This window comes from Nelumbo nucifera, chromosome 8 (assembly GCF_055504915.1).
Source record: "Nelumbo nucifera cultivar China Antique chromosome 8, China Antique-T2T, whole genome shotgun sequence".
NCBI lineage: Eukaryota > Viridiplantae > Streptophyta > Magnoliopsida > Proteales > Nelumbonaceae > Nelumbo > Nelumbo nucifera.
Genome location: NC_142656.1, coordinates 44,436,185 through 44,461,486, shown reverse-complemented (window position 1 = coordinate 44,461,486; position 25,302 = coordinate 44,436,185). Strand labels below are relative to the sequence as shown.

Below are 25,302 nucleotides of genomic sequence, written 5' to 3'. Positions count from 1 at the left end.
CTGAGTCTCTCAGGCTTATATTTTGTTAATTCTCCTACATACCTGTCTGAAATCATTTCTCAAGTAGTAGAGAACACTACATAACATTGTCTAATTAAAAGATCCTATTTCTCTGACTATCAGCAGCAAAGAAATTGTACATATATGTGTGTCTTTCATGGGAAGTGCCAAAGCAACAAAATGTCAGACAACAGTAATGCACCCCAGGCCCACAATCTGTCATTTCCTCCCTAGCACTGCTCACTTTGGATTTTTCAATGAACATGTGGTTATGATGATGGCATCCACAAACTCCAAATAAGCTTAACAAAAACAGAAACTCAAACAATATTTCGAAATGTTCATTTTACTTATCAAAAAACAAATGTAAACCCTTGTTTTAATTGACTTAAAGCATCTACATCGCATTCCCAGATATAGCATTACAAACTCACCTCAAGCAATACAGAAGAAGCCTCTTGGTTGAAGTGTCTCTTCAATAATTCAAAGATAAGCAAAAAAAAGAAGAGAACTGCACAGACAATAATATTCAGAGAAACTTTAGGTCATGGAGATGGACCTTTTGGATTGTGAGCCTCAATATCGACATGACGGATCCCAGGAACAAGATTCTGAATCTCCTTTTCTAGCCTATCAACCTCACTTCCTAAAGCCTCCACCACTTCTTCACCTGTCATAAGGACCAATATTTATTTATGTTGTATCATATATTTAATATCATGAAAATTAAAAAGCAAATTTTTATGTAATCTATATATACCATAGCTCGACATGACCTTGAGCAGCAAAGTATCGTCTTTGTCCTTCACTGCTTCTCGGAACTGTGGACATCATCAACAGCTGTCAGGTAATCCTTGCATGCTGAACTGCAAGTGAATCCTCACATGCCAGTGCCCCATATACAAATAAAAACAGAAGATATAAAAGGAAAATATGCACAAAAGTTAGTAAAGGTTTGTTGGTAGGCAACCTCAATATGGGACACCACCAAAAGGAAGGAGAAAAAATAACCTGCAAACTTCCAACCCAGTGTTTTAAAAGCGCAAGGCGCAAAAAAGGCGCAGGGGTCAATTTGCACCTGAGGCGCAAGGCACAAGGCGAGGCGCATGCCTTTTTGAAGCAAGGCGCAAAAATACAAAAAAAAATGCTAAAAAAGTCAAAAAAAATGTCAGAAAATTCAAAAAAATGCCAAAAAATATTAAACATAATATTACTAAAAAAATATAAAGTTAAATTTTAAAATAATGTTTTAAAAAACCTATTATCTAAAATTAAAATACATAAACATAAGACGTAAAGCATATTCAAATGAGAATTTAAAAATAAAATCAAACATATAAAACATTTTCAAGCATGTAAAACCTCTAATCTCTTTTTTCACTCAACAGCAGTACTTCACATAGCTAATGTAATGTAAAACATATTACATATTCTACAAGCCACCTTTCTGCCACGCCCCTCGAGGCAAGCCCAAACAAGTTCACATTCCGAATTTCCAAAAGGCACACGCCTGGTGCGCCTGAGCCTTGCACCTCAGCCCAGGCGTGCGCCTTTTGAAAGGGCTGTGCCTAGGACCTAGGCGAGGCGCATGCCATGAAATGTGCCTCGCCTGTGCGCCTAGGCACGCCTTTTAAATCACTGTTCCAACCATTCCCTATTTGAATCTTTTTTGCAATGTACAATCAAAAGTAGTGGCCCAATTCAGACTCTTGAGAAACCTTTGTGTCAGTACCCAATTTTGTAGAGAAATAAGTTTACAATAGAACTAGGCTATATTTTGTTCCTTGGGAAATAAATGAAAAAAAGTAAGTTGTAGAGAAGCTCTTAATGTGCCTTGAGGACTTTTACGCAATTTTCCCTTTCTCGATAATTTTCTGAGAAACCAAATGCGGCCTAAAGAAAACCCTTTTCATTTTTTTTTCTGCACAGATAAAATTAAGAAAATCCTCAAAAGTTGAGAGACGAACATGTTTTCCCCCATGGAAGAAATCTCAAAATTCCAGTAAAAGATTCACTCAACAAATATTTACGATAATTAAAATCCTCAGAAGTTAAGAGACGAACATGTTTTCCCCCATGGAAGAAATCTCAAAATTCCAGTAAAAGATTCACTCAACAAATATTTACGATAATTAATTCTACCTATCAAGAATGCTTATTGCCCTTTTTTTATCAATAACGCTTAATCACCCTTTCATCCTCATAAAATTTAGGCTCTTTAGGATCTCAAAATTAACCCAAACTTCTAACTATCAGAGGTGCATGAAATAAAAACAAGTCAGGCCCTGGAATACTTACACAGGGTGAGACTCATAAAAAAAATATTTACACAGGGTGAGGGCACAGTCAGCATGTTGATTTTCTGTTTCATTCAAAAACCAGGCGATCTGAATAGGAAATCACCCCATCTGGATTGGAAGCAAGTTAGGCAGGATCATCCATATACATCTGTATACCAGATAACAATACTGCCAGAAGCCAACTTGGTTCTCTATTTGATCATCAATCCAAATCCAATTGAAATTTTCAATTGATTATTGAAATAGATCTCCCAGAAAATCAGCTATATCAATTCTTGGTTGGCCTTTCACCCCTAGCCATAAGGCATCCCTGTAATTTGCCACATACACATGTCCAGTCCCTCAAGGCCTGTTAGTGTTTGTAGAGAGTTTGGACCAACTGGGCCTTAGTTTGGTGCCCGAATGGGCCTTGCTTTAGTTCAGCTATTTATTGTTTTATTTCTTCTGTAACGGGCTGTCTTTATAGGCCCTTAACACATTAGTTCTTATGTTTATTGGGTCAGCTGCTAACCAGGGGCACCCATGTAATTTTTCCTTTACATTAATCCAAAACATATATAAAGAGACTAAGGGAGTGAGAGAGGGACGTTTTTCTCTTCTCTTCTCTTCTCTTCCTCTTTTCTTCCAACTTCTTCTTCTTCTTCTTCTTTCTCTTCAACAGGTCTTTCTCTTTTCTTCCTTCTTATTTTTCTTGTTATACAAGTAGGAAATTCTTGGGCTGGTTTTCTTCTTGTGTTCTTTTCAAAGTTCAACCTGCTTGTGGCTAGATTGATCAGTTCCAGATCAAATAGGAAGAACTAGTTTCCTTTTATAAAGTACAAAGGCCTAATAGCTTAAGCCATTGTTCCTATTTTTTCCTGCCCATCATACAAAAGGTATACCATTAAAAGTGAGTGTGCTTTCTGGCTCTAAGCTCCACTCTTTCAACCAATTGCTTGAATCAGATCCAGGTTCTCTATTGTACTCCCTAAATAGGGTCTTTCCACCTTTCCTTTAGGGCAGTAATACACTATCGGTCATTGAGGAATACTTGGGCTCTCTGATAACCAAATACATTTCTCTGTAAATACTGCATATATTATTTCATCCATAAATCCATTTTTCCCCTATGAGTTCCATTATAAATAAGAATTCTAGTTCTTACTTTTCATCCATTAAGGTAAGAATATAGGCAGATCAACAAATCCAGATCGCCCAAACATATATAACAAGAAAATAAACATGATAAGAACCCAAACATTTAGAGCAAAATAAGCATTTTATGGAAAGATATCCAGATTACAATTGGACACAATTTAAAACTGAATTTGAACGAAGAATTGAGATCAGTCTGTTTTCATTAGCCTTGGCTGTTGGACAAGTTTAATAATACATAGAACTAAATATGAGTGTTTTTACTCCTACCTGTTCTCTTCACTTATATTATTAGATAGGAACTATAGGCATTACTTGGTGTAATGGTAAAATCTCAGTCTGGCATGTGTGAGAATGCAAGTTTAGCAGGGGGGGAAGCCAAATGTTGGAACCATACCCACTCTACCCCTCCCAAGACCCCAGATATCTGGGACCAACATTCAGTAATGACCTTTTTAGATAGGAACTGTAGAATTCAATTGGTTCTAACCTTTCCTTTGAACAAAGGTCAGAAATATAAATTTCCGGGTTTTCTCTATACTTCCTACATTTTTATAATCATATTTATTAACTTGGTTGAATTGTCAAAACCTCGACCAAGTTGGGACTAGGTGATGTAGGACCAGCTCAGTTCTAGTCCTTGGAGAATGTTGAATGGTCTTCTTGATTAGAGTTTTATGGCTGTCAATGGATTCTTGAAGGAATAAGAAAATAGGGAGAGAAAGAAGAGAGAAAATACCTGGGATCACTCACAGGGTGCCTAGAATCACTCTAGGGCATGGGAATCATTCACCATAGCTAGCATAAGCTGAAGAAAACTCAATATAAGTCATTGTCTTTGTGTAAAACGCCCTTACATACTTATAGACTCTAAACTCATAATAATCCTAGGAGTCAAACTGTTATACTCAATAATCCTAGTAGGACTCAAACTAAGCTGTCATATCCTATTTCAATTCAAAGAAGACTCAATAACTCTAATCCTACTTATGCAATGACTGAAATTTTAAACATAAACAAACTATAGCAAGACAAATTAAACCCTATCATTAGACCCCCCACAAAAATTTCAAAATGACAAATATACTCATACTGTCCGAAAATACAAAAACACAATATTTCATAAAATTCCAATTTTGACTCTTCAGCTCCTACATCATTCTCCCCCGGTTCAAAAAAACTTGTCCTCGAGTTTTGAAGAACTTGACAATGAAAAGTTGATATGCCCCAATTACAAAAGGAGTAAGACTTCCCACAGCTACATGCTTGGACTGCAGAGGAGAGGCCACACAAAGAACTAGAAAAGGATCTTGAAAGAAACGTATTTCTAAAACACTGCCTTCCATAACCATCTTTGTTAAATCATCAATAGCATTAGTTTCTTGAACACTTAATTCATCAACCAGCGATTGTGATGAATCCTCCCCTCGCTTATCCAAACTCTCAACTGCAACATTTGGAACTTTTCCTTCAACCTCTAGCTTAGGAATCACCATCTCTATGTGTTCTTTTATCATTGGTTCTTCAACATGTAGAGACTGATTTATGTTTCTTACATCTTCCCTTTTTTTGGCTCTTGGGGCCACTCTTTTATGTTGTAACTTATGTACACTATCTTTTGTTTTATTCTTTCTTGTAAGACAAGGGCATAACTGTCCTTTCCATAACATTGTATTCTTTCATATATAAGTTAAACATTTCTGGGTGTGAGATTCAAGAGAGAACACACCCTTTCATTCTCAGCTTTTCCTTCTCTGATTTGATCTAAGTTGACATAGTATCAGAGCAGCTTTTTCAACCTGTCCTTGATTGAAATCTGTTTAGGTCTGTGAGATCGACCCATCTACTTCAGTTTTGGATCTCGTAGGTTGCTGTACTGATCTGCACATCTCTGCTGTTTTTTCTCTGGAAGATCGCCATTAGAAATAGGGTTTCTTCATTTTCACTCAATCAGCAACTCCAAACACTATGAAACTCGGATCTGAAGTCACCCAGGTCAGATCTATATAGATCTATAATTTAATTCTGGTTCGGATTCCTTTTGAAGGGTGTTTTGCCCTTCTTCTTGTTCGACAGTCCAGAAAACTTACCTTTTTTGGACTGTTATCAGTTTGAAAACTCTGTGTGACTGGTTTCTTTATTGGATTTTGATTCATCTTTGTGACGTGTGGTTGGGCACGCATATTCCATCGAGTTTTGGATTTATTTGGACCTTCGGCTGATTTATTTTCTTAGTTTTCTTTGCTTACTCATTGCTGAAGTGATCATGGAGAAAAGGGATATTCTACCAATAAAGTTCAATGGAACAAACTACGCCTTTTGGAAATTCCATTTCCAATTCTATGTTGAAGGAAATGGCTTATGGGGATTTGTGGATGGTTCCACAAAACAACCAGATGAGTCTGATTCCAAGGGGCTGAAATAGTGGAAGATCGACAATGCCAAAGTAGTGCCTTGACTTCTTGGGTCCGTTGAAACTGAGATTGCTATTCCAATGAGAAGTTACCGAACTGCTAGTGAGATGTCCACCTATATTGAAAAGGTGTACCAATAGTCCAACATCTCTCATCAATATTAGATAGAGACAAAGATACTTTCTTACAATCAGTGTGAGAAGAAAATACAGGATTACTATGCTGGTTTTGTGAACTTGTGGATGGAATATGAATTAGTTCACATGGGTGAAAGCATCTCTGCTTGTTGCATCAAAAATCTGAAAGAACACTTTGATAGGAGGAAAATCATGCATTTTCTTATGCATCTGAGACCTGAATATGAAATTTTAAGGTCCAACATTCTCAGTAGGGGCACTCCCACACTTAACACAATTTTGGGGGAGCTTCTCAGGGAGGAAACTAGACTCATTACTCAATCAATCTTGAGGTCGAAATCTGATTCAGGAACAGAAACAACATTTCTGATGAACAAACCCAAAACCAAGAAGGAATGTCCCGTGTACAGTGCTATAAATGCAAGGAATACAGACATGTTATCTCACACTATCGGAAGAAAATTTTCTGCACCTACTGCAAACAGCATGGGTATATTATTCCTAAATGTCCTACCAAGACAGCAAAGGGGAATGGTTCAAGTTCTAAGAAGAGTCAACATAAGGCTTTCCAAACAACAACTGAAGGTGCAGATACAGGAAGTACAACTTCAGCAGGAATGGATGAAAATTTTGGGACTCTTACAGAAGAAAGAATGCGCCAGCTAGTATCCTCAGCTATTTCCTCTGTATTTTCAGCCATCGGTCTTTCGGGTGAGTCATCCTATTATTGTTCCTCTCCTAGTCACTTATGGATCATTGATTCCGGGGCCTCTAACCATATGACAGGGGCTCACACCGGTCAGTTCGTTAAACCCAAATCCTTGAATAAACATATTATTACTACTAATGGAGAGAAATTGGATATTGTTGGTTGCAATGATTTGTCCTTGAATACATCTGTCAATTCTTGCTTTCATCTAACCAAAACTTTCTTTGTTCCTAAACTTACAACGAATTTGATCTCAGTCAGTCAGCTAGTTGAGGATGGTAACATTGTTTCCTTTTTCCCATGATGGTTGTTTGATACACGACCAACGCATTGGGACGGTGAAAGGGAAGGGGCGTAGACTAGGTCGGCTATTTGCCTTGGAATTTGAAAAGACACTGGGACATTCATCCACATCCTATTTACTTACTACCACACCTAGTACTGAGGTTATTTGCAAAGATAATGGTGCTTGTGGTATAGGTGTCTTGGGCACCCCTAATGCAAATAAACTTGAGTCTTTGTTTCGTGATGGTTATTTGCCTTCTAAAGCTACTTCTTTTAATAATGTTTATAAGGCTTGCATTTCTTGTTTCTTGAGTAAGAGCCATGTTTTATCTTTTCCTTCAATTATTGAACATGCTTCTATTCCTTTTAAAATAATACATAGTGATGTTTGGTCGTCTACAGTTGCTTCCAGGTTGGAATTTAAATATTTTGTTACATGTATTGATGATTGTACTCGCTTTACATGGATATATTTCCTGAGAAACAAATCTGAAGCTTTTTCTACCTTAAATCTTTCCTAGCAAAAATCAAAAACCAATTTGATGCAAACATTGGAGTTCTTCATTCAGACTCGTGGGGTGAATACCTTAATGGAGATTTTCAAATTTTCTTGAGACAATGGAATTCAATTCCAAAGATCTTGTCCTGGCACTCCACAACAAAACGGAGTGGCAGAGTGTTGGGTAGCTGCCCAACTCAGATCCTCTTCGAGGGAGGATAACCTCCAGAATAGGGGAAAGTGAGAGTGAAGAGAGAAAGAGATCAAATGTTCTTACCTTATTGTCAGTACACCTCTGTATTTATATTCAATCTTGCCTTCAATGTAACTGATTTACAACAGAATTATAACAACTTGCCAACTTGTTTGATTCAGTTAACCCCAGTTGTCTTTGCACTGGCTTCCTTATGCTGAGGTGGCCTTAACTAATTTACAACAGAATTGTAACTTGCCAACTTGTTTGATTTAGTTAACTCCAAATTGATTCAGTTAATTCCAGCTGTCTTTGCACTGGCTTCCTTATGCTGAGGTGGCCTTCTTCTCCTTCTAGAATATACTTGTAGTTCCTGCCTCCTTGTGCCTCTAACATCTCCCCCCTCCTCAAGCTGGCACTCATCCTCGAGGCCAAGGTGTGGAAAGTGTTGCATCAGCTCGGCGCAGGGTCCCATGTGGCTTCTTCATTTGGTACCCCTTCCCAGCAGACTAATGCCTCTTTAATAAAGGCTTTCACCTTGTTTCACCCATGCACCTGAATTTCTTTAGCTTGCTCCACTTCTATTTCTTCTTGATCATTAACCTCAAGCTGATCATGGGTGTTGGAAACTTCAGCAATTTTTGTTTTTTCTTGGCATGCACCCTCCTGATTTGTAATATCTACAATTTCTATAGCTTGAAATTCTTCTTTAGTTTCATCCTCAACTTCAGCCATAGGATAGGCATCAATGTACAAGGAATCATCTACTTTCTTTTCAACTTTGTACCTTCTTCCCATTGACTTCAAGCTCTTTGCTGTAACCTGCTGCTGCTTCTTTTACTCTAAATTAGTCAACTACATATATAGACCATCATGGAAGTCTAGTGGGATGTACTTTTCCTGCAAACACCACTTCATCTCTGTGCATGTACTAATTAGATCATCACTTCTATTTTCGAGTCGTTGCTCAAGAGTTCTCCACCACACTTTAATATGACCCGTCAGCTTCATGTGCGCAAATCTAATCCTTTGTTTGTCAAGCATATCATGCCAATCAAAATACTCTTCTAGTTCAGCAACCCAATCAAACAATGCTTGTGGATCATCATCTCCTTTGAAATCTGGCATTTCCCTTTCTCTTCTAACATGTTTGAAAACCTTGCTCAGTTGCTCCCGTAGCCAACATTATTAGATCTGTTTTCTTCCACCATCTCCTCAAATAAGTCAACCAAAGACCTTTCATATGGTTCAAAAACCCAAAAACCATTGATTCTAGACCTATAAGATTGTCTAGAAGATACCCTAGGCCTATAGAATCGGTCACTTTGTGAGAATATAGTGAATAAACCATAAGCTCCAATACCAAACTGATGTAGGACCAGCTCAATTCTAGTCCTTAGAAAATGTTGAATGGTCTGCTTGGATCAGAATTTTATGGTTGTTGATGGCTATAATGGATTCTTGAAGGAATAAGAGAGAAAATAGGGAGAGAAAAAAGAGAGAAAATACCTGGAATCACTCACAGGGTACCTAGAATCACTCTAGGGCATGGGAAATTGGGAATCCCTCACCATAGCTAGCATAAGCTGAAGAAAACTCAATAAAATTCATTGCCTTTTGAGTAAAATGTCCATACATATTTAGACTCTAAACTCATAATAACCCTAAGAGTCAAACTCATAATAGTCTTTGGAGTTTTATTAGACTCAATAATCCTAGTAGGACTCAAACTAAGTTGTCATATCCTATTTCAATTCAAAGAAGACTCAATAACTCTAATCCTACTTATGCAATGACTCTGAAATTTTAAATATAAACAAACTATAACTAAACAAAATAAACCCTATCATTGGACCCCATAGAAAATTGCAAAATGAAAAAAATACCCTCTACCGTCCAAAAATACATTAATACATAAAATTCCAATTTTGACTCTTCAAATTCCTGCACCATTCTCCCCTTGTTCAAAAAAACTTGTCCTCAACTTTTGAAGAACTTGAGGATGAAAAGTTGGTATGCCCTAATTACAAGGGGAGTAGGACTTCCCACAGCTACATGCTTGGACTGTAGAGTAGAGGCCACACACAGAACTAGAAAAGGATCTTGAAAGAAATGTATTTCTGAAACACTGCCTTCCCTAACCATCTTTATTAAATCATCGATAACATTAGCTTCTTGAACACTTAATTCATCAACCAACCATTGTGATGAATCTTCCCCTCACTTATCCAAACTCTTAACTGCAACATTTGGAACCTTTCCTTCGACCTCTAGCTTAGGAATCACCATCTCTATGTGTTATGCTATCCTTGGTTCTTCAACAAACTCCAGGACTCCTTCCATTGTTGATGTTGGTGGAACTTGTGCTATGTTAGGTTGTAATACTTGAATTAGTTCTAGTTGAACTTGAAAGGTAAAGTCACTTATTTTCTTATTAGCATCTACTACAGTCAACACATTTGTATCTTGCACCTGAATTTCTTTAACTTGCTTCTCTTCTATTTCTTCTTGATCATTAATCTCAGACTGATCATGGGTGTTGGAAACTCTAACAATGTTTTTTCTTAGCATGCACCCTCTTGACTTTTAATATGTACAATTTCAATAGCATGAAATTCTTCTTCTTTAGCTTCATCCTCAACTTCAGCTATAGTTTTAGAAACCAAGACCGAGCCAATAAGCCAGTTATCAAACAAGTATACTCAAGGAGAAAAGCACATGAGATAAAAACAGCCAAGCAAGATCCAGTTGTACAAGAGACAAGTGGCAATCTTGATTCTTGATTTCTTGATTTGTTACAACTACCAACTTGTACATCTATAAATACAAGGCAAAGTAATAAGAAAGCTATGAAAGATTCAACCCAAAAACCTCTCTATTCTCTCTCCCCTATCCCAATTCTTCTTTAAGAGATCACTATCTCGAATCAGTGTTTGTGTTGGACAGAAACCAAACAACTAGTATCAGAGCCAATGCCAAGCAGGTGATCCAACTCCATGGAAGTCAGGGTCGATCAGGTGGAGATCGGCTTGCACAAGGTCACCACAGACCTCCAAAATATCAAAGAGTCGTTGAATGCCATACTGGCTCAGATTGGGAGGAGCGCCACTGACAGTAACCGGGAAGGCGATCAAGAAGTCACCGGTCGAGAACAAAGACAAATCAGCACTCGACTAGGAAAACCTGACTTCCCAAGGTACTCAAGTGACAATCCAATCGCATGGATTTTTAAAGCTAAACGTTACTTTGAGTTCCACGAGACCCAACAATCAACGTGTTCTAGTTGCCTCGTTCCATTCAGCTAAACGTTGTATGGTTTCAATGGTTTCAGCATTCCCACCCTCAAGTCTCTCGGGCAGACTTCACTGAGGCTTTGTGCGTAAGATTTGTACCCACCAGGTTCAAAAATCACGACGAAGCCCTGTCCAAAATACATCAAAGGGGTACCGTCCGAGAATACCAGCAGGAATTTGAGAAGATGGCAAATCGTGTACAAGGGTGGCCTGAAACTGCACTGCTCAGGAGCTTCATCAGGGGCCTACGTGACAACATCAGAGTCGAAGTGAAGAGCATGCAGCCCTCCTCTGTTATGGATGTCGTAGGACTCGCAAGATCACTGATCGAAGAACTCTTGGATGAACTTAAATCAGCCACTATCTTCTCCAAGCTGGATTTAAGATCCGGCTATCATCAAGTAAGGGTTTGCCTAGATGATGTCCACAAGACGGCGTTTAGAACACATGATGGCCATTACGAGTTCCTAGTAATACCATTCGGACTCACAAATGCGCCATCAACATTTCAGTCACTCATGAATGAGGTATTTCGACCATACCTTCGTCATTTCATACTTGTGTTTTTTGACGATATTCTTGTATATAGCACAGACGGTACTTTGAATTCAATTCTGTCAACTTGGGACTGTCTGAGCTTAGGCCCATATTCATCAAAAGGTGGTGCCCTTGCTGTATGCAGCACTTAATCATGGACTGGAGACTTTGACTATGGGTTGTTATGGGCCTTACACCTTGAAGATGGCAATCCACGCCATCCACAGAGAAGTCCATTGTCATGCACCCCCAATCACATACCACTGGGCCTAGTTGGGTGAGCCAGTGGATGCCGAACACAATGTCTATTCCTGAGAACTGAAGAAGGTGCAGGTCAGCCTGAAGAAGGTAGCCTTGTTCCTTCACGATGACATTTTTGCATAGGTCGGAGCATGGAAGGTTATGGCCGTTGGCGACCCAAACGTTGAAAGGTTGGGTCTGATACACAATTAGGCCTAACTGCTTAGATAAAATCTCAGAAATGAAATGTAATGTGCTGCTGCTATCTATCAGAATAGATACGGGTTTACCCGACACTATACCTTTGACTCTCATTGTTCTTGGGGAGCTGGAACCGCTCAGGGCATGTAAAGAGATCTCCGGTGAGTCTTAGTTGTTCTCCTCTAGGCTGCTAAAGTTTGCCAAATTCTCAAGTTCTTCTGACTCATCAGTTTGGAGTAGATAGGCCCTTTGAATCTTGCATTTGTGTCTTGGGCCAAACTTCTCTTCGCAATTGTAGCAGAGGCCGCGCTTCCATTCTGCATCTCAGTCCAAGAAAGCTTCTGGTAAGGGACTAAGGCCTATGAATTCTGTTATAGAGCTGGAGATATTATGGGTTTGGATTGAATTGGTTCGATTCTGGGTGGGTTCTTGATGAGAGGAGCGGACTGGGGGGTCACCCAATCTTTTTCCACTAGTTCAGTTTTTCTTCTTGCAGTCTTGCACGGCCGCCATAACAGAGGAGGGCTGCATGCTCTTCACTTCGACTCTGATGTCGTCACACACGCCCCCGATGAAGTTCCCAGGCAATGTAGTTTCAGGCCACCCTTGTACACGATTTGCCAGCTTCTCAAACTCATGTTGGTATTCCTGGACAGCACCCCTTTGGCGTATTTTGGACAGGGCTTCATCATGATTTTTGAACCCGATGGGTCCAAATCTTATGCACAAAGCCTCAGTGAAGTCTGCCCAAGAAACTTGAGGGTGGGAACGCTAAAACCATTGAAACCATACAACGGCTTCATCTTCTAAATGGAACGAAGCAATCAGAACACATTGGTTGTTGGGTGTCTCGTGGAACTCAAAGTAACTTTCAGCTTTAAAAATCCGAGGGACTGAATCGTTACCTGAGTACCTTGGGAAGTCAAGTTTTCCCAATCGAGTGCTGATCTGTCTTTGTTCTCGACCAGTGACTTCTTGATCGCCTTTCAGGTTACTGTCAATGGCACTCCTCCCAGTCTGAGCCAGTATGGCATTCAACGACTCCTTGATATTTTGGAAGTTGATGGTGACCTAGTGTAAGCCGATCTCCATCTGGTCAACCCTGTCTTCCATGGAGTTAGATCGCGTGCTTGGCATTGACTCTGATACCAGTTGTTGGGTTTCTGCCCAACACAAACACTGATTCGAGATAGTGTGATCTCTTAGAGAAGAATTAGGAGAGGGGAGAGAGAACATTGAGATTTCTAGGTTGAATCTTTCATAGCTTTCTTATTACTTTGCCTTGTATTTATAGATGCACAAGTTAGTAGTTGTAACAAATCAAGAAATTAAGAATCAAGATTGCCATTTGTCTCTTGTACAGATGGATCTTGCCTAGCTGTTTTTACCCCATGTGCTTTTCTCCTTGAGTATACTTGTTTGATAACTGGTTTACTGGCTCGGTCTTGGTTTCTAACATATAGGATAGGCATCAACATGCAAGGAATCATCTACTTTATTTTCAACTTTGTACCTTCTTCCCCTTGACTTCAAGTTCTTTGTTGTAACTTGCTGCTTCTTTTGCTTGAAATTAGTCAACTCCATATATAGCCCATCATTGAAATCTAGTGGGATGTACTTTTCTTGCAAACACCTCTTCATCTCAGCCCATGTACTAATTGGATCATCGCCTCTATTTTCTGGTCATTGCTCTCCACCACACTTTAGCATGACCCGTCAGCTTCATGCGTGCAAATCTAATCCTTTGTTTGTCAAGCATATCATACCAATTAAAATAGTCTTCTACTTCAGCAACCCAATCAAAAAATGCTTGTGGATCATCATCTCCTTTGAAATCCGGTATTTCCCTTTCTCTTCTAACATGTTTGAAAACCTTGCTCCCGTAGCCAACATTATTAGACCTGTTTTCTTCCACCATCTATATTATCTATAAAAGTATGAATACATGTGATTGGCTTCTGGAATTTTCACTAGACTAAAATACCCCATCTCTAAGGTTTGAATCAGAAAAGGAGTAATGGTAAATATGTAATTTTGTTTTCTCATTTGATGCTTATTAGGAAATGACTCTTCTTTCTCATTTAATGCTTATTACAAAAAAGACACAAAACTCCATTCTTTTTGTTCATAATTGTAAAAAAGTCAATGGCAATAATGTTATTTAACATTCCCATTTAATGTTTGTTAGGGAAAATGCACAAAAATCCCTCTTTTTTATCAATAATTGGAAAACAAACTGTCATAATTATTGAAATCTCCCTTGAAGTTTTTGATCATTGCCCAAACCTCCCTTGAAGTTTAGTAATTGCAATCACCTCCCCTAAAATTCTCGACACAGTTGCAAGTAGACCCCCTTTGTAAGATCCAAAATACCCATGTAATTATTATTAAGGCTGGTTTATAAATAAAAAACAATATAAATGTTATGAACAACAAAAAAGAGAGTTTAAAGATGCAATTTTCCCTTTGAGCAATTGATATGAAGGGCAAATTTGGAAAATACATCAATTCCAAAAAAGAGATTACAAGGGATTGAGGTGGTGATTAGTATGAAGAAATTGGAAAATAAACATTTTTGTTAAAAGTAACTACATGAGTATTTTGGACATTTATGTGCTTTTTGTAAGAAGATTCTAACAGAGGGTCTAATTGCAATTGTGTCAAAAAGTTCATGGGAGGTGATTGCATTTACCAAACTTTAGGGGGGTCAGCAATGATCAAAAATTTTACGGGAGGTTTTAGCAAATTACCCTTTCATTTATTTAAATTAAAAAAAAAAAGAGAAAGAAAGAAAGAAAACTGAAAGTACATCTTATGTTCTCAATAGCCAATGTTACATCGCATTAACGCCCATGAAGAGATTTCCAACTTGCAAATGGATGAGCAATTTATTCTTTAAACTATTTTCTTGAATTTTTTAAATTTCTAACCTGTTTTCATTGGTTTAGTTCTTGATCATTAAGGTAATAGATGATTTTCTCTTCTTTAATCCCACCATATGGTGGGTTAATTTTTCATTTCCATTATCTTAAAGCCCACATCAATGGATGGCAAAATATTTGCACGAGTAAGTAATATTTTTTATAGTAGTTCATTGTAAGGTTTTCAATGGTTGAAGGAGCTGAAGTTGGATTTATCATATAGAAGTTATTCTTGCAAAGGTAACGAGAATTCAAAAAAAAAATTCTAACGAAGGTAACCAATAAAAATTATTAATTTTATTAATGAACCATAATAAATAAGAATAATAAGAATTTTATTAATGATAAATAAGAATAACAAGAATTTTATTAATTCTAGTTACCATTGCAAGAATTTTATTTGGATATATCTTTATATTAATGAACCATAATAAATGTGATAAATAAGAATAATTTTTATAGATGTGGAAATATAAAAAAATTGGAAATATATTATATACCATAATCATCACAAAATTTATCATGTGCAAAACACGTACACAAATACTAGTCTTCTCAAATAAGTCAACCAAAGACCCTCTTCATATGGTTCAGAAACCCAATCATCATTGATTCTAGACCTATAAGATTGTCTAGAAGATACCCTAGGCCTATAGAATCGACCACTTTGTGAGAATATAGTGAATAAACCATTAGCTCTGATACTAAACTGATGTAGGACCAGCTCAGTTCTAGTCCTTAGAGAATGTTGAATGGTCTTCTTGATTAGAGTTTTATGGCTGTAATGGCTTCTTGAAGGAATAAGAGAAAAAATAGGGAAAGGAGAGAAAATACCTGGAATCACTCACAGGGTGCCTATAATCACTCTAGGGCATGGGAATCACTCGCCATAGCTAGCATAAGGTGAAGAAAACTCAATATAATTCATTGCCTTGTGTAAAACGTCCATACATATTTATAGACTCTAAACTCATAATAATCCTAGGAGTCAAACTGTTAGACTCATAATAGTCTTAGGAGTCAAATTATTAAACTCAATAATCCTAGTAGGACTCAAACTAAGTTGTCATATCCTATTTTAATTCAAAGAAGACTCAATAACTCTAATCCTACTTATGCAATGACTCTGAAATTTTAAACATAAACAAACTCTAGCTAGACAAATTAAACCCTATCGTTGGACCCCACAAAAAATTTCAAAATGACAGATATACCCCTACTGTCCAAAAATACAAAATTTCATAAAATTCCAATTTTGACTCTTCAGCTCCTACATCACTAGGTCAACCTTTGAACACGGGTTTCACTTTTATATGACTATAAACCACTTCCACAACTTCATTTTCAATCTTTCATCATAAAAAAATTAGGGCATATGAACCATTATAAGATCACTAATGGTCTTATGAAAAGGTAAACTTCGCATAAGCTGTTGGTTGATGGTCCTGTTATAAACCATGGTATGATTATAGCATGGTGCAGGAGTGCTCGAATATACACAACAGGAGCACCTTGACTTACTGGATGACCACTTCTCTTGTAAAAAGAATTCTATGATCTAAATCTGACTTGGACTGGCACATCTGTTAGATGCATCATATGCACCATCACCTATGAGAAAATGTATTCAAGCACTCCTGCACCAACATGCATGAAAATACTGCAATGGCAAAAAAAAACAATGTTACATAAGTGCATGCCAACAGAAAAGAAAGATACAAAGGTGAATCACTATTGGGTTATCAATCGGGGAACTTTATGGGTCCCAAACAAGCCAATCAATGTCAAAGATTGATTTCCTGTGAAATGTATCAATGGATTTTAGGGTTTTATCTCAAGTTCCATTTGAGTGTTGGATTAGGAAACCTTGTGATCCCCATATATCTCAAATTAAGACTTACACAAGTCTAAAAATATAGAAGAGAGTTCTCTATGTTGAGTTAAATGAGTCAATTAAGACATATTTGAAGTAGAAATTGAATCCTACTCTTGAAAGGACTTAAGACTGTAGGGAGAACCTGTATACACCCAAGATGCTCCTCTAAGGCTTAGGGAAAGCAAGGGAGGACGTTTAGTGACTTTGTATGTTGAGACACTATCAACCAAGGTCTTGGATCATTTGACCCCAAATTGGATTTGAACACCAAAGGAGATCTTTACACTTGTGGAGCCACATGGAGCTATTCTGCAATATTTATAGATTAAATTGTTTGACATCCCAGGGTTGGGAGTTTTGCTTTAAAAGAATAAATTGCATTCCCTTTAGAAAGAAAACTTTGAAAACCACTGTTTTTTTTTTTTTGATGAATAACTTTGAAAACCACTGTTCACCACATTCTCTAGGAATTCTGTTACTACCTCTTTAAAATCTTTTTTAAGATAATCTTACTGTATTGACCATAAACAACAATTCCCAAAATTATGAACTCGTAACAGTTGTAGTCTTTGTAGATTGCAGGTGGGAAATTGGCACTTCATAGACTTGACTTGATCCATCATGTGATGGATTTGCAACTAGCTTTTGGCTTACGGATGCAAGAAATAGAATTTGGGTAACTGTGGATTAACAAACAACCTGTCTGGCCCATTCTTCACGCCCAGTCCTTTTTAGATAATTCTGTACCACCACCACACCGTTGAAATCTGTTTGCATAATACAAGTCACAATCAAATCACCGTGAGACCAGAAGAATCTCCAAAATGTGAAAAGTTGACAACTGAATGAACCAATATTTTTGTGTGTACATTATCAATGAAACATTTTCAATAATGTAAGTTGAGATTCTAAGAAGGGTTTTGCTCCATTCACTCCATCGTTATCCTCATCTTAGGTCATGGTCATGCAAGGGCTTCCAAGCAAGCCCATTCAATGTGTCAACTTTTGCATATTTATACATGTATAAACTAAATGTATGTACCACACTAGTTTATACATATACAAGCATAAATATAAATATATGCTGATAGTTTAAGCAAATCTTTCTTCTATGGAATCATAGAATGTATAATACATATGAATTAGAACTTTAGAAGACCAGGTTTAAAGGGTATTTTTACCAAACTGTGTGTCACAAGTTAACTGGAGTTTACAAGAATACAAGCTGTATCAAAAGTCTTCTACTGCCGCTATTAATCAGAGACAAGTAGGAAAGTTTACCTATTTCTGCTTTAAATCTAAAGAATCCAGGCCCAATCACCTCACTTTTGCAATCATAAAGAGCATCCACAACCTGCAATGGAGAAATATTAGTTGATCTTGTAAAATTAATCAACAAAGCAAGAGTAAATAGAACTATGAGTAAGAATCTCACTGGATCATTTTTCAGAAAGCGAAGAACCCTTTCCATATCATAATCATCAATTGCTCTACCAATTAAAGCATGTCGATTCCTCTGAATGAGAAAAATAGCAACCTGCAATGCAATTTGAGTTCATACACACAAACAATTTCAATATTGTTTTTTATAATAAACAATTTTAATTAAAATGAGAATATTTTGCAAATGTATATCAATAGTTGGGAGAAAAAGCAGGGAAATATTCAAGGAAATTCTGGCAGTGCTGAAAGTACAAAATCAAACACTCAAGACCCATGAAACTACAAAGAATCATGTTTAACAAGAGACCATTAGGGGGATAAAATAAGATTTTCCCCACCAACTAGAACTAGAAGATAATGAGTCATTACACTTTAATTTCATTTCTTTATACCAATAGTTATAGACAAGAAAAATGCAATTCAAATTAGTAGAGGCCACCTATAGGAGAAAAGAAAGAAACAAAGAAACACTTCAGGACAGATAATGATACCATTCCAAGTATGTTTCCAACAATAATAGATCCTATGGGGTCATAAATTGCATTTCCTGTAGTATTGACAGCCACCAATGATGCTGCAGCAATAGCAAGCCCAGTCACTGCAGCACCATCCTGCAAAATCGAGATCAATATAGTAATCAACGCCAAATACATTCTAAGCAATAACATGACTAGGAGGAACATAATTGATGAACCAGAAGCAATAGACTCGTCACAATAAAGCATTATATATCAACTAATCCAACTAATTTAAAGGACATATTTTGACTCCATTCTTAACATCAGGAATAACCACAGGAATCCAAGATTTGGAAGCAAATCAACAGTAAACCGTATCTTGCAAGAAGAAATAATATAAAAGCTAAGTAGTATAATAGAAAAGAAGATGATTATGGTTGCTGGACGAAACAAGGAAGCAAGAACTTCAATAAATTCAAGAATGCCATGTTCAATTCTATAGATGACTGACTACAAATGGATTCTCAGACCCATGTATATGAACTCAGTAGAAATCTGCAGAATTAAAAAACTATGAAAGAAAAAAAGTATTTTCTTGAAGAGAAGAAAGAGAGAAGAAGAAGAGAACTTGAGAAAGGAAAGAGAGCTATGTCTTGCCGCCCCCTTCACTTAATATTTATATTAGAAATATAAGAAGAGTAAAATGACTAATATGCCCTTATAGGGCAGCAAACACTAAAAAGCACATAAAAGACTTAAAGAAATAATAAATAATGGACCCAACATAACTGTTGTGGTCCCCACTTCCTATCTAATAGTTAACATAAAACAACTGCTCCTAAAACAACACAAAACTGACTAAATCTTCAACACTCCCCCTCAACTTGGGAGTAAATGTCACACATTCCCAACTTGTGTAAATTATGTTCAAGCTTATTCTTTGCAACCCCTTTATTGAGGGCATCAGCCAACTACAACTCTAAAGAGACATGAGGCAAGCAAACTTCTCTAGTTGTTGTCCTTTCTCTTATGAAGTGTTTATCAACTTCAATGTGTTTTGTCCTGTCATGCTGGATTGGATTGTGGACAATATTGATTGCAAACTGATTGTTACAGTATAGCATCATAGATTCCTTTGCTTTTACCCCAATCTCGCTCAATAGGGATCTAACACAAAGTAGTTTTGAGACACCATGAGCTATGGATCTATATTCAGCCTCTGCACTTGACCTAGCCACAACTGCCTGTTTTTTACTCTTCCATGAGATCAAGTTTCCACCTATAAAGGTACATACTCCTGATGTAGATCTCTTGTCATCTAAACAGCCTATCCAGTTTGCACCTGTATAAGATTCCAGCTTCAGATTTTCATGATCTGAGAAAAAGATACCTCTGTCGAGGTGTTTCTTCAGGTATGCAAGTATTCTCTCAATAGCTTCCCAGTGTTGAACCCGAGGTGCATGCATGTACTGACTCACAACACTGACGGCATAAGAAATATCTAGGCATGTCATATACAAATATAGCAGTCAGCCCACCATTCTTTGATATCTCCCCACATCCTTTACCAACTCACCATCTACAACACTAATTCTATGATTTGGATCAATAGAAGTGTCAGCTAGTTTGGTTCCCAACTTCCCAGTCTCCCGTAGTAGGTCTAGTACATACTTTCTCTGTGAAATGAAGATCCCATGCTTGGATCTTGCAACCTCAATCCCCATGAAGTATTTGAACTCACCAAAATCTTTGATCTCAAATTCTTGCTACAATGATTTTTTGAGAGCATCAATCTCCTTTAGATCATTTCCTATAACCATTATATCATCCACATATACAATCAGAATTGACACAAGTGCATCGCTCCTTTCACAAAGAGGGTGTGATCAGAATGGGTTTGTGTGTACCCAAAACAGATAAGTGCCCCTCTGAACCTGTCAAACCAAGCCCTAGGTGATTGTTTCAGGCCATACAATGATTTTCTCAATTTACAAACCTTTCATTTACCAACATTTTCATAAAAACATATTGGAATGTCCATATATACCTCCTCCTACAAATCACCATTGAGGAATGCATTTTTAACATCAAGCTAAAATAGGGGCCATGAATATAGGTGGCTGCTAAAGACGAGCATACGGACTGAACTCATCTTAGTAACCGGTGCAAAGGTTTCTAGATAATCAATGTCATAGGTCTGAGTATACCCTTTTGCAACCAACCTTGCCTTGTACCTATCTTTCCTGCCATCGGCCCTGTACTTCACAGTGAACACCCATCTACATCCGACTATCTCCTTGTCTAGAGGAAGATCAACTATTTCCCAAGTTTAGTTTTTAACCAAAGCTTCCATCTCTTCTTGCATTGTTGTTTTCCACTCAGGTTTGGAGAGAGCCTCAGTAACATTCCTAGGTATAGACACAGAATCCATGGAAGAAAGGAAAGCTCGATAAGAGGGTGATAAGGCACTATAGGAGAGAGGGTGTGAAATGCAATGGGCTATACACTTTCTCTTCCCTTTGCAAAGTGCAATGGGAAGATCAAAGTCAATGGGATTAGCTGCAACAATAGTGTTAGGTACAAGAACATTATCATCAGAAAAAATAACAAGCTCAGACTCAAGGGGAATACCTGGAACTGTATCTACTGAATCTGGAGCCTAAGAAGGAATGATGGAGAGTGGTGCAGGTTCTACTGGTTGAGCATGTGTGGAGTCAACCATCGTTTGGCGGCACTGATAGTGTTGTGAGGCTGCCCGTAATGGCTCAGGTAATGGAACTGATGGAGGTGTTGATAGAAAAACTGGGGGCACAAAGGAAACAGGAAGAGGAACAGATTGTGAGTTCTCCTCCCCAAGCTCCCCCTAAGGAGAACCACTCGAGAAAAAGAAGGTAGACTCAAAAAAAGTAACATCCATAGTAACAAATTTGCTCCTTGACACAAAGTCATAACAACAATACCTTTTCTGGTCTTGAGCACACCCAAGGAAAACACATTTCTTGGCCTTATGATCCAATTTCTTGCGTTGGGGGCCAAGAATGTGAACAAAGGAAACACACCCAAAAACCCTCAAAGGTATGTGAAACATCTCCCCATCTGGAAAAAGAAGACTGAATGGTACCTTAAACCCCAAGGTAAATGAAGGAACACGGTTAATCAAGTGTACAGCTATAAGAACTGCATCTCCCCAAAAATGAATAGGAACTGAATCATACACCACAAAATTTCTTGCCACCTCCACAATGTGTCTATTTTTTTCTCTCTACTACTCCATTCTATTGCGGTGTATATGCACAACTACTCTAATGGATTATACCATGTTCCAAAAAATATGTGGTGATGTCCTTCTCAAAATACTCTCTGGCATTATCTAATCTGAAGGCCTTAGTTCTCACTCCAAATTGTGTGAGAACCATCTGATGGAACTATCGTACCAAGTTAAGAACCTCATCATGGGATCTCATCAAATATGTCCAAGAATACCGTGTATAATCATCCACAAACAAGAGGAAATAATGGTAGCCACCCATGGAAGGAATATGATATGGTCCCCATAAATCAGTGTGAGCAACATCAAAAGCAAAAGCACTTCTTTTATTACTTGGATTAAAAGAATGTCTACAATGTTTTCCCAACTGACAATTCTCGCACTCTACGGTAGATAATTGGACAGACTCAAACAACTTTGGAAAAAGGAATTTTAATGAAGTAAAAGAAAGATGACCCAACCGATTATGCCAGAGCATAACCTGACTTACTGGCTTTCATCCAAAAGGTAGACTCCATTCAACTCACGACCACTCCCAATAATCTTCTTTGACACTAGATCCTACAAAAACACAATTACCAGGAAGGTCATTGAACAATTCAATTTTTTTGTCAAAGAACTAACAGAAAGAAGGTTGGTATGAAGTCTAGGGACATGTAAGACAGAAGATAAAGTAATGCCATTGGTCACTCTAATTGTCCGCTTCCCAACAATGGGAATATGTGAACCATATGCTGTAGAGACTCTGTCTCTACCAAAGCACAACTGATAAGAACTGAAAAGAGTAAATACATTAGTCATGTGCTCAGATGCTCCTGAGTCTATAATCCAGAGAGGTCCCTCCTTACCTGAAGTGGATGCAAAATTTGCATTTGCATATGAACTACCTATATAAGCAAAAGAAGTGGCGTAGTTGACTCCTGCACTCTGTTATCCATCTGAAGGGCTAGAACTAGTTACATCTTTCTTACTCATAAACTGTCCAAACCTCTCCAATTATGTTCTAACTGTTGCTACTGTAATGGACTCCCAATTAGTTTGGGAAGGGGGACCGAAGAGTCTCTTGTAGTGGCCACATTTGCATTTCCCTTCTTGTTCTTGATCCGAGTAGGTATTATATGTGATGGAGCTTCCAGCAAGTGTCTCCAGTATGCTTAGGCTTCTTACAATAATCACACACCAAGTCCTTCTTATCCTCCCTCCTAGTCTCACTGCTCCCCCTGTCTCCATTTGGCTTAGGTATGGTTGTACTAACCATAGCAAACTGGTCAATCCCAGGTTGTCTCAGCATGACATTCCTCCTGCTCTCCTCTCTAGAAACAAAGGCATAGGCTTGAGAGAGTGTCACACTCTCTCTAGAAAGGATATGCTGCCTAGCAATGTCAGATTCAGGGTTTAACCCTACCAAGAACTCAAAAGCCCTATTTTTCTCAACCAGTTTCTGATAGGTTAATGCATCATTTACAACTCTGGCTACATTCTACTTCTGAGAATAGGTTTCAGCCACTCCATCCCAAACAATGATTTAAAAGGCATGCCTAGGCGCATAAGCAAGGCGCATTTTGGGGTATGTGCCTCGCTCAAGTCCTAGGTGCGCTCCTTTCAAAAGGCATGCACCTTGTGCGCCTAGGCGTATGCCCCAGCCTAGGCATGCACCTTTTTAAAATTTTGCGCTTTTTACCTCTTTTTGAGTCTAATGGCTGGGTCGGGGGCTCCACCCCTGGACCCCCGACCACGCCCCTCAAGGCAAGCCTGAACAAGTCTATGTTAGGGTTTGAAATTCTTATTCACTCGTTCACCGAAGCTCCAAGAACCCCCTATTTGTTAATGTTGTTCATTCATTCATTCCAATAAAATATCTTCGTAAAAGGCAAATAAAGTTATAAAATCATTATTTTTCATGTGAGAAATAAGAATTTCAAACCCTAACATAGACTTGTTCAGGCTTGCCTCGAGGGGTATGGTACAAAGGCAACTCATATAATCAAGAATGCAATATGTTTTACATCACATTAGCTACTTGAAGCAATGCAATTAAGGAACAAAAGAGATTATGGGTTTTACATGCTTGGAAATGCTTTACATGTTATGTTTATGTATTTAATTTTAGATAGTTGGTTTTTTAAAACATTTATTTTAAAATTTGTGTTTATATTTTTTATTAACATTATGTTCAATTTTTTTGAATTTTTTGCATTTTTTAAATTTTTTGACATTTTTTTAATTTTTTGACCTTTTTTTATTTTTTAGCTATTTTTTTGTAGTTTTGCGCCTTTCTTGAAAAAGCGAGCACCTCGCCTTGCGCCTTGCGCTTTTAAAACACTGATCCCAAATTTCCTTTGCAGTATTAGCCCATAGAAAATTTTGCCAATGTGAGGTAACATAGAATTATACAGCCAAGACATTACCATGTAATTCTCTTATACCCATCGAGAAGAATCTGTATCAGGTTTCTTCTCCTCCCCAATGATGTACCCTAATTTTCCATGGGCACCAATAGCCATCTTGGCTGGTTGTGCCCATTCTAAATAATTTGTACCATCAAGCTTCACTGTAGTAATGATTCCAAACCCAAAAATATCACTACTACCTCCAACGCCCGGTCCCATGGTACCAATGGATTTCAGCTTGGTACTCCAACTCTCCATCTTACTTCAAACAATTCAACAGTAAAAAAAAAAAAAAAATAGGTTGAGAGACTCCAAGAGCAATTCGATCTCACACACAAAGGAGCAAACCCTTCTAGAAGAAGAAAACCCTATCCGGAGAGAAATCTCTCTCCTCCCACTGTCTCCCACGATAGAGAAAAGTGAATAGGACACTCCAAGAGGCCCAAAAAACTCCAGAAACCTAACCGCCCCCTACAAAAAAACAAGATAAATCCAATGATACCTGAGCGCCCAAGATCATATCAAAATCAAGAATCCAGCTTTTCTAGGACTCTTCCACGTACTCCAGTTCTTCATGATTTTGATGCCAAAAAGTAGATCACCTTCCTGATGACTAGATCCCACCAAAAAATCCAAGAACTGGGCAATTTGTAATAGATCAATCAGCCCTTTATCACCTCATGTAGTCAGCTGATCTAGGGCTACATGAGAAAACTCCAAGAACCCTAGCCGAAGCTCTGATACCAAGTAGAAATCCGTTGAATTAAAAAACTATGAAAGAAAAAAAAAAGTATTTTCTTGAAGAAGAGAAGGAGAACTTGAGAAAGAAAAGAGAGCTATGTCTTGTCGCCCCCTTCACTTAATATTTATATTAGAAATATAAGAAGAGTACAATTACTAATATGCCCTTATAGGGCGGCAAACACTAAAAAGCACATAAAATACTTAAATAAATAATAAATAATGGACCCAACATAACTGTTGTGGTCCCCACTTCCTATCTA

The 25,302-nt window shown here is 37.8% G+C and overlaps 1 protein-coding gene across 2 annotated transcripts in view; it reads right to left on the bottom strand.

The window, feature by feature from the left end:
* Positions 1-328: 328 nt before the first annotated feature.
* Positions 329-25,302, bottom strand: part of LOC104611380 (Cation efflux family protein) — a 45,296-nt gene continuing 20,322 nt past the window's right edge. Inside the window, exons 8-13 of one of the 2 annotated variants that reach the window (XM_010278397.3) lie at positions 18,674-18,793; positions 18,175-18,276; positions 18,021-18,093; positions 17,439-17,506; positions 761-821; positions 329-670 (exon numbers count right to left, since the gene is read on the bottom strand). In XM_010278397.3, coding sequence (XP_010276699.1) covers positions 546-670; positions 761-821; positions 17,439-17,506; positions 18,021-18,093; positions 18,175-18,276; positions 18,674-18,793 — 549 coding nt within the window. In that variant the 3' untranslated portion in view covers positions 329-545. The remainder of the gene's footprint in view (positions 671-760; positions 822-17,438; positions 17,507-18,020; positions 18,094-18,174; positions 18,277-18,673; positions 18,794-25,302) is intronic. The other variant, XM_088893224.1, reaches the window with a different exon arrangement.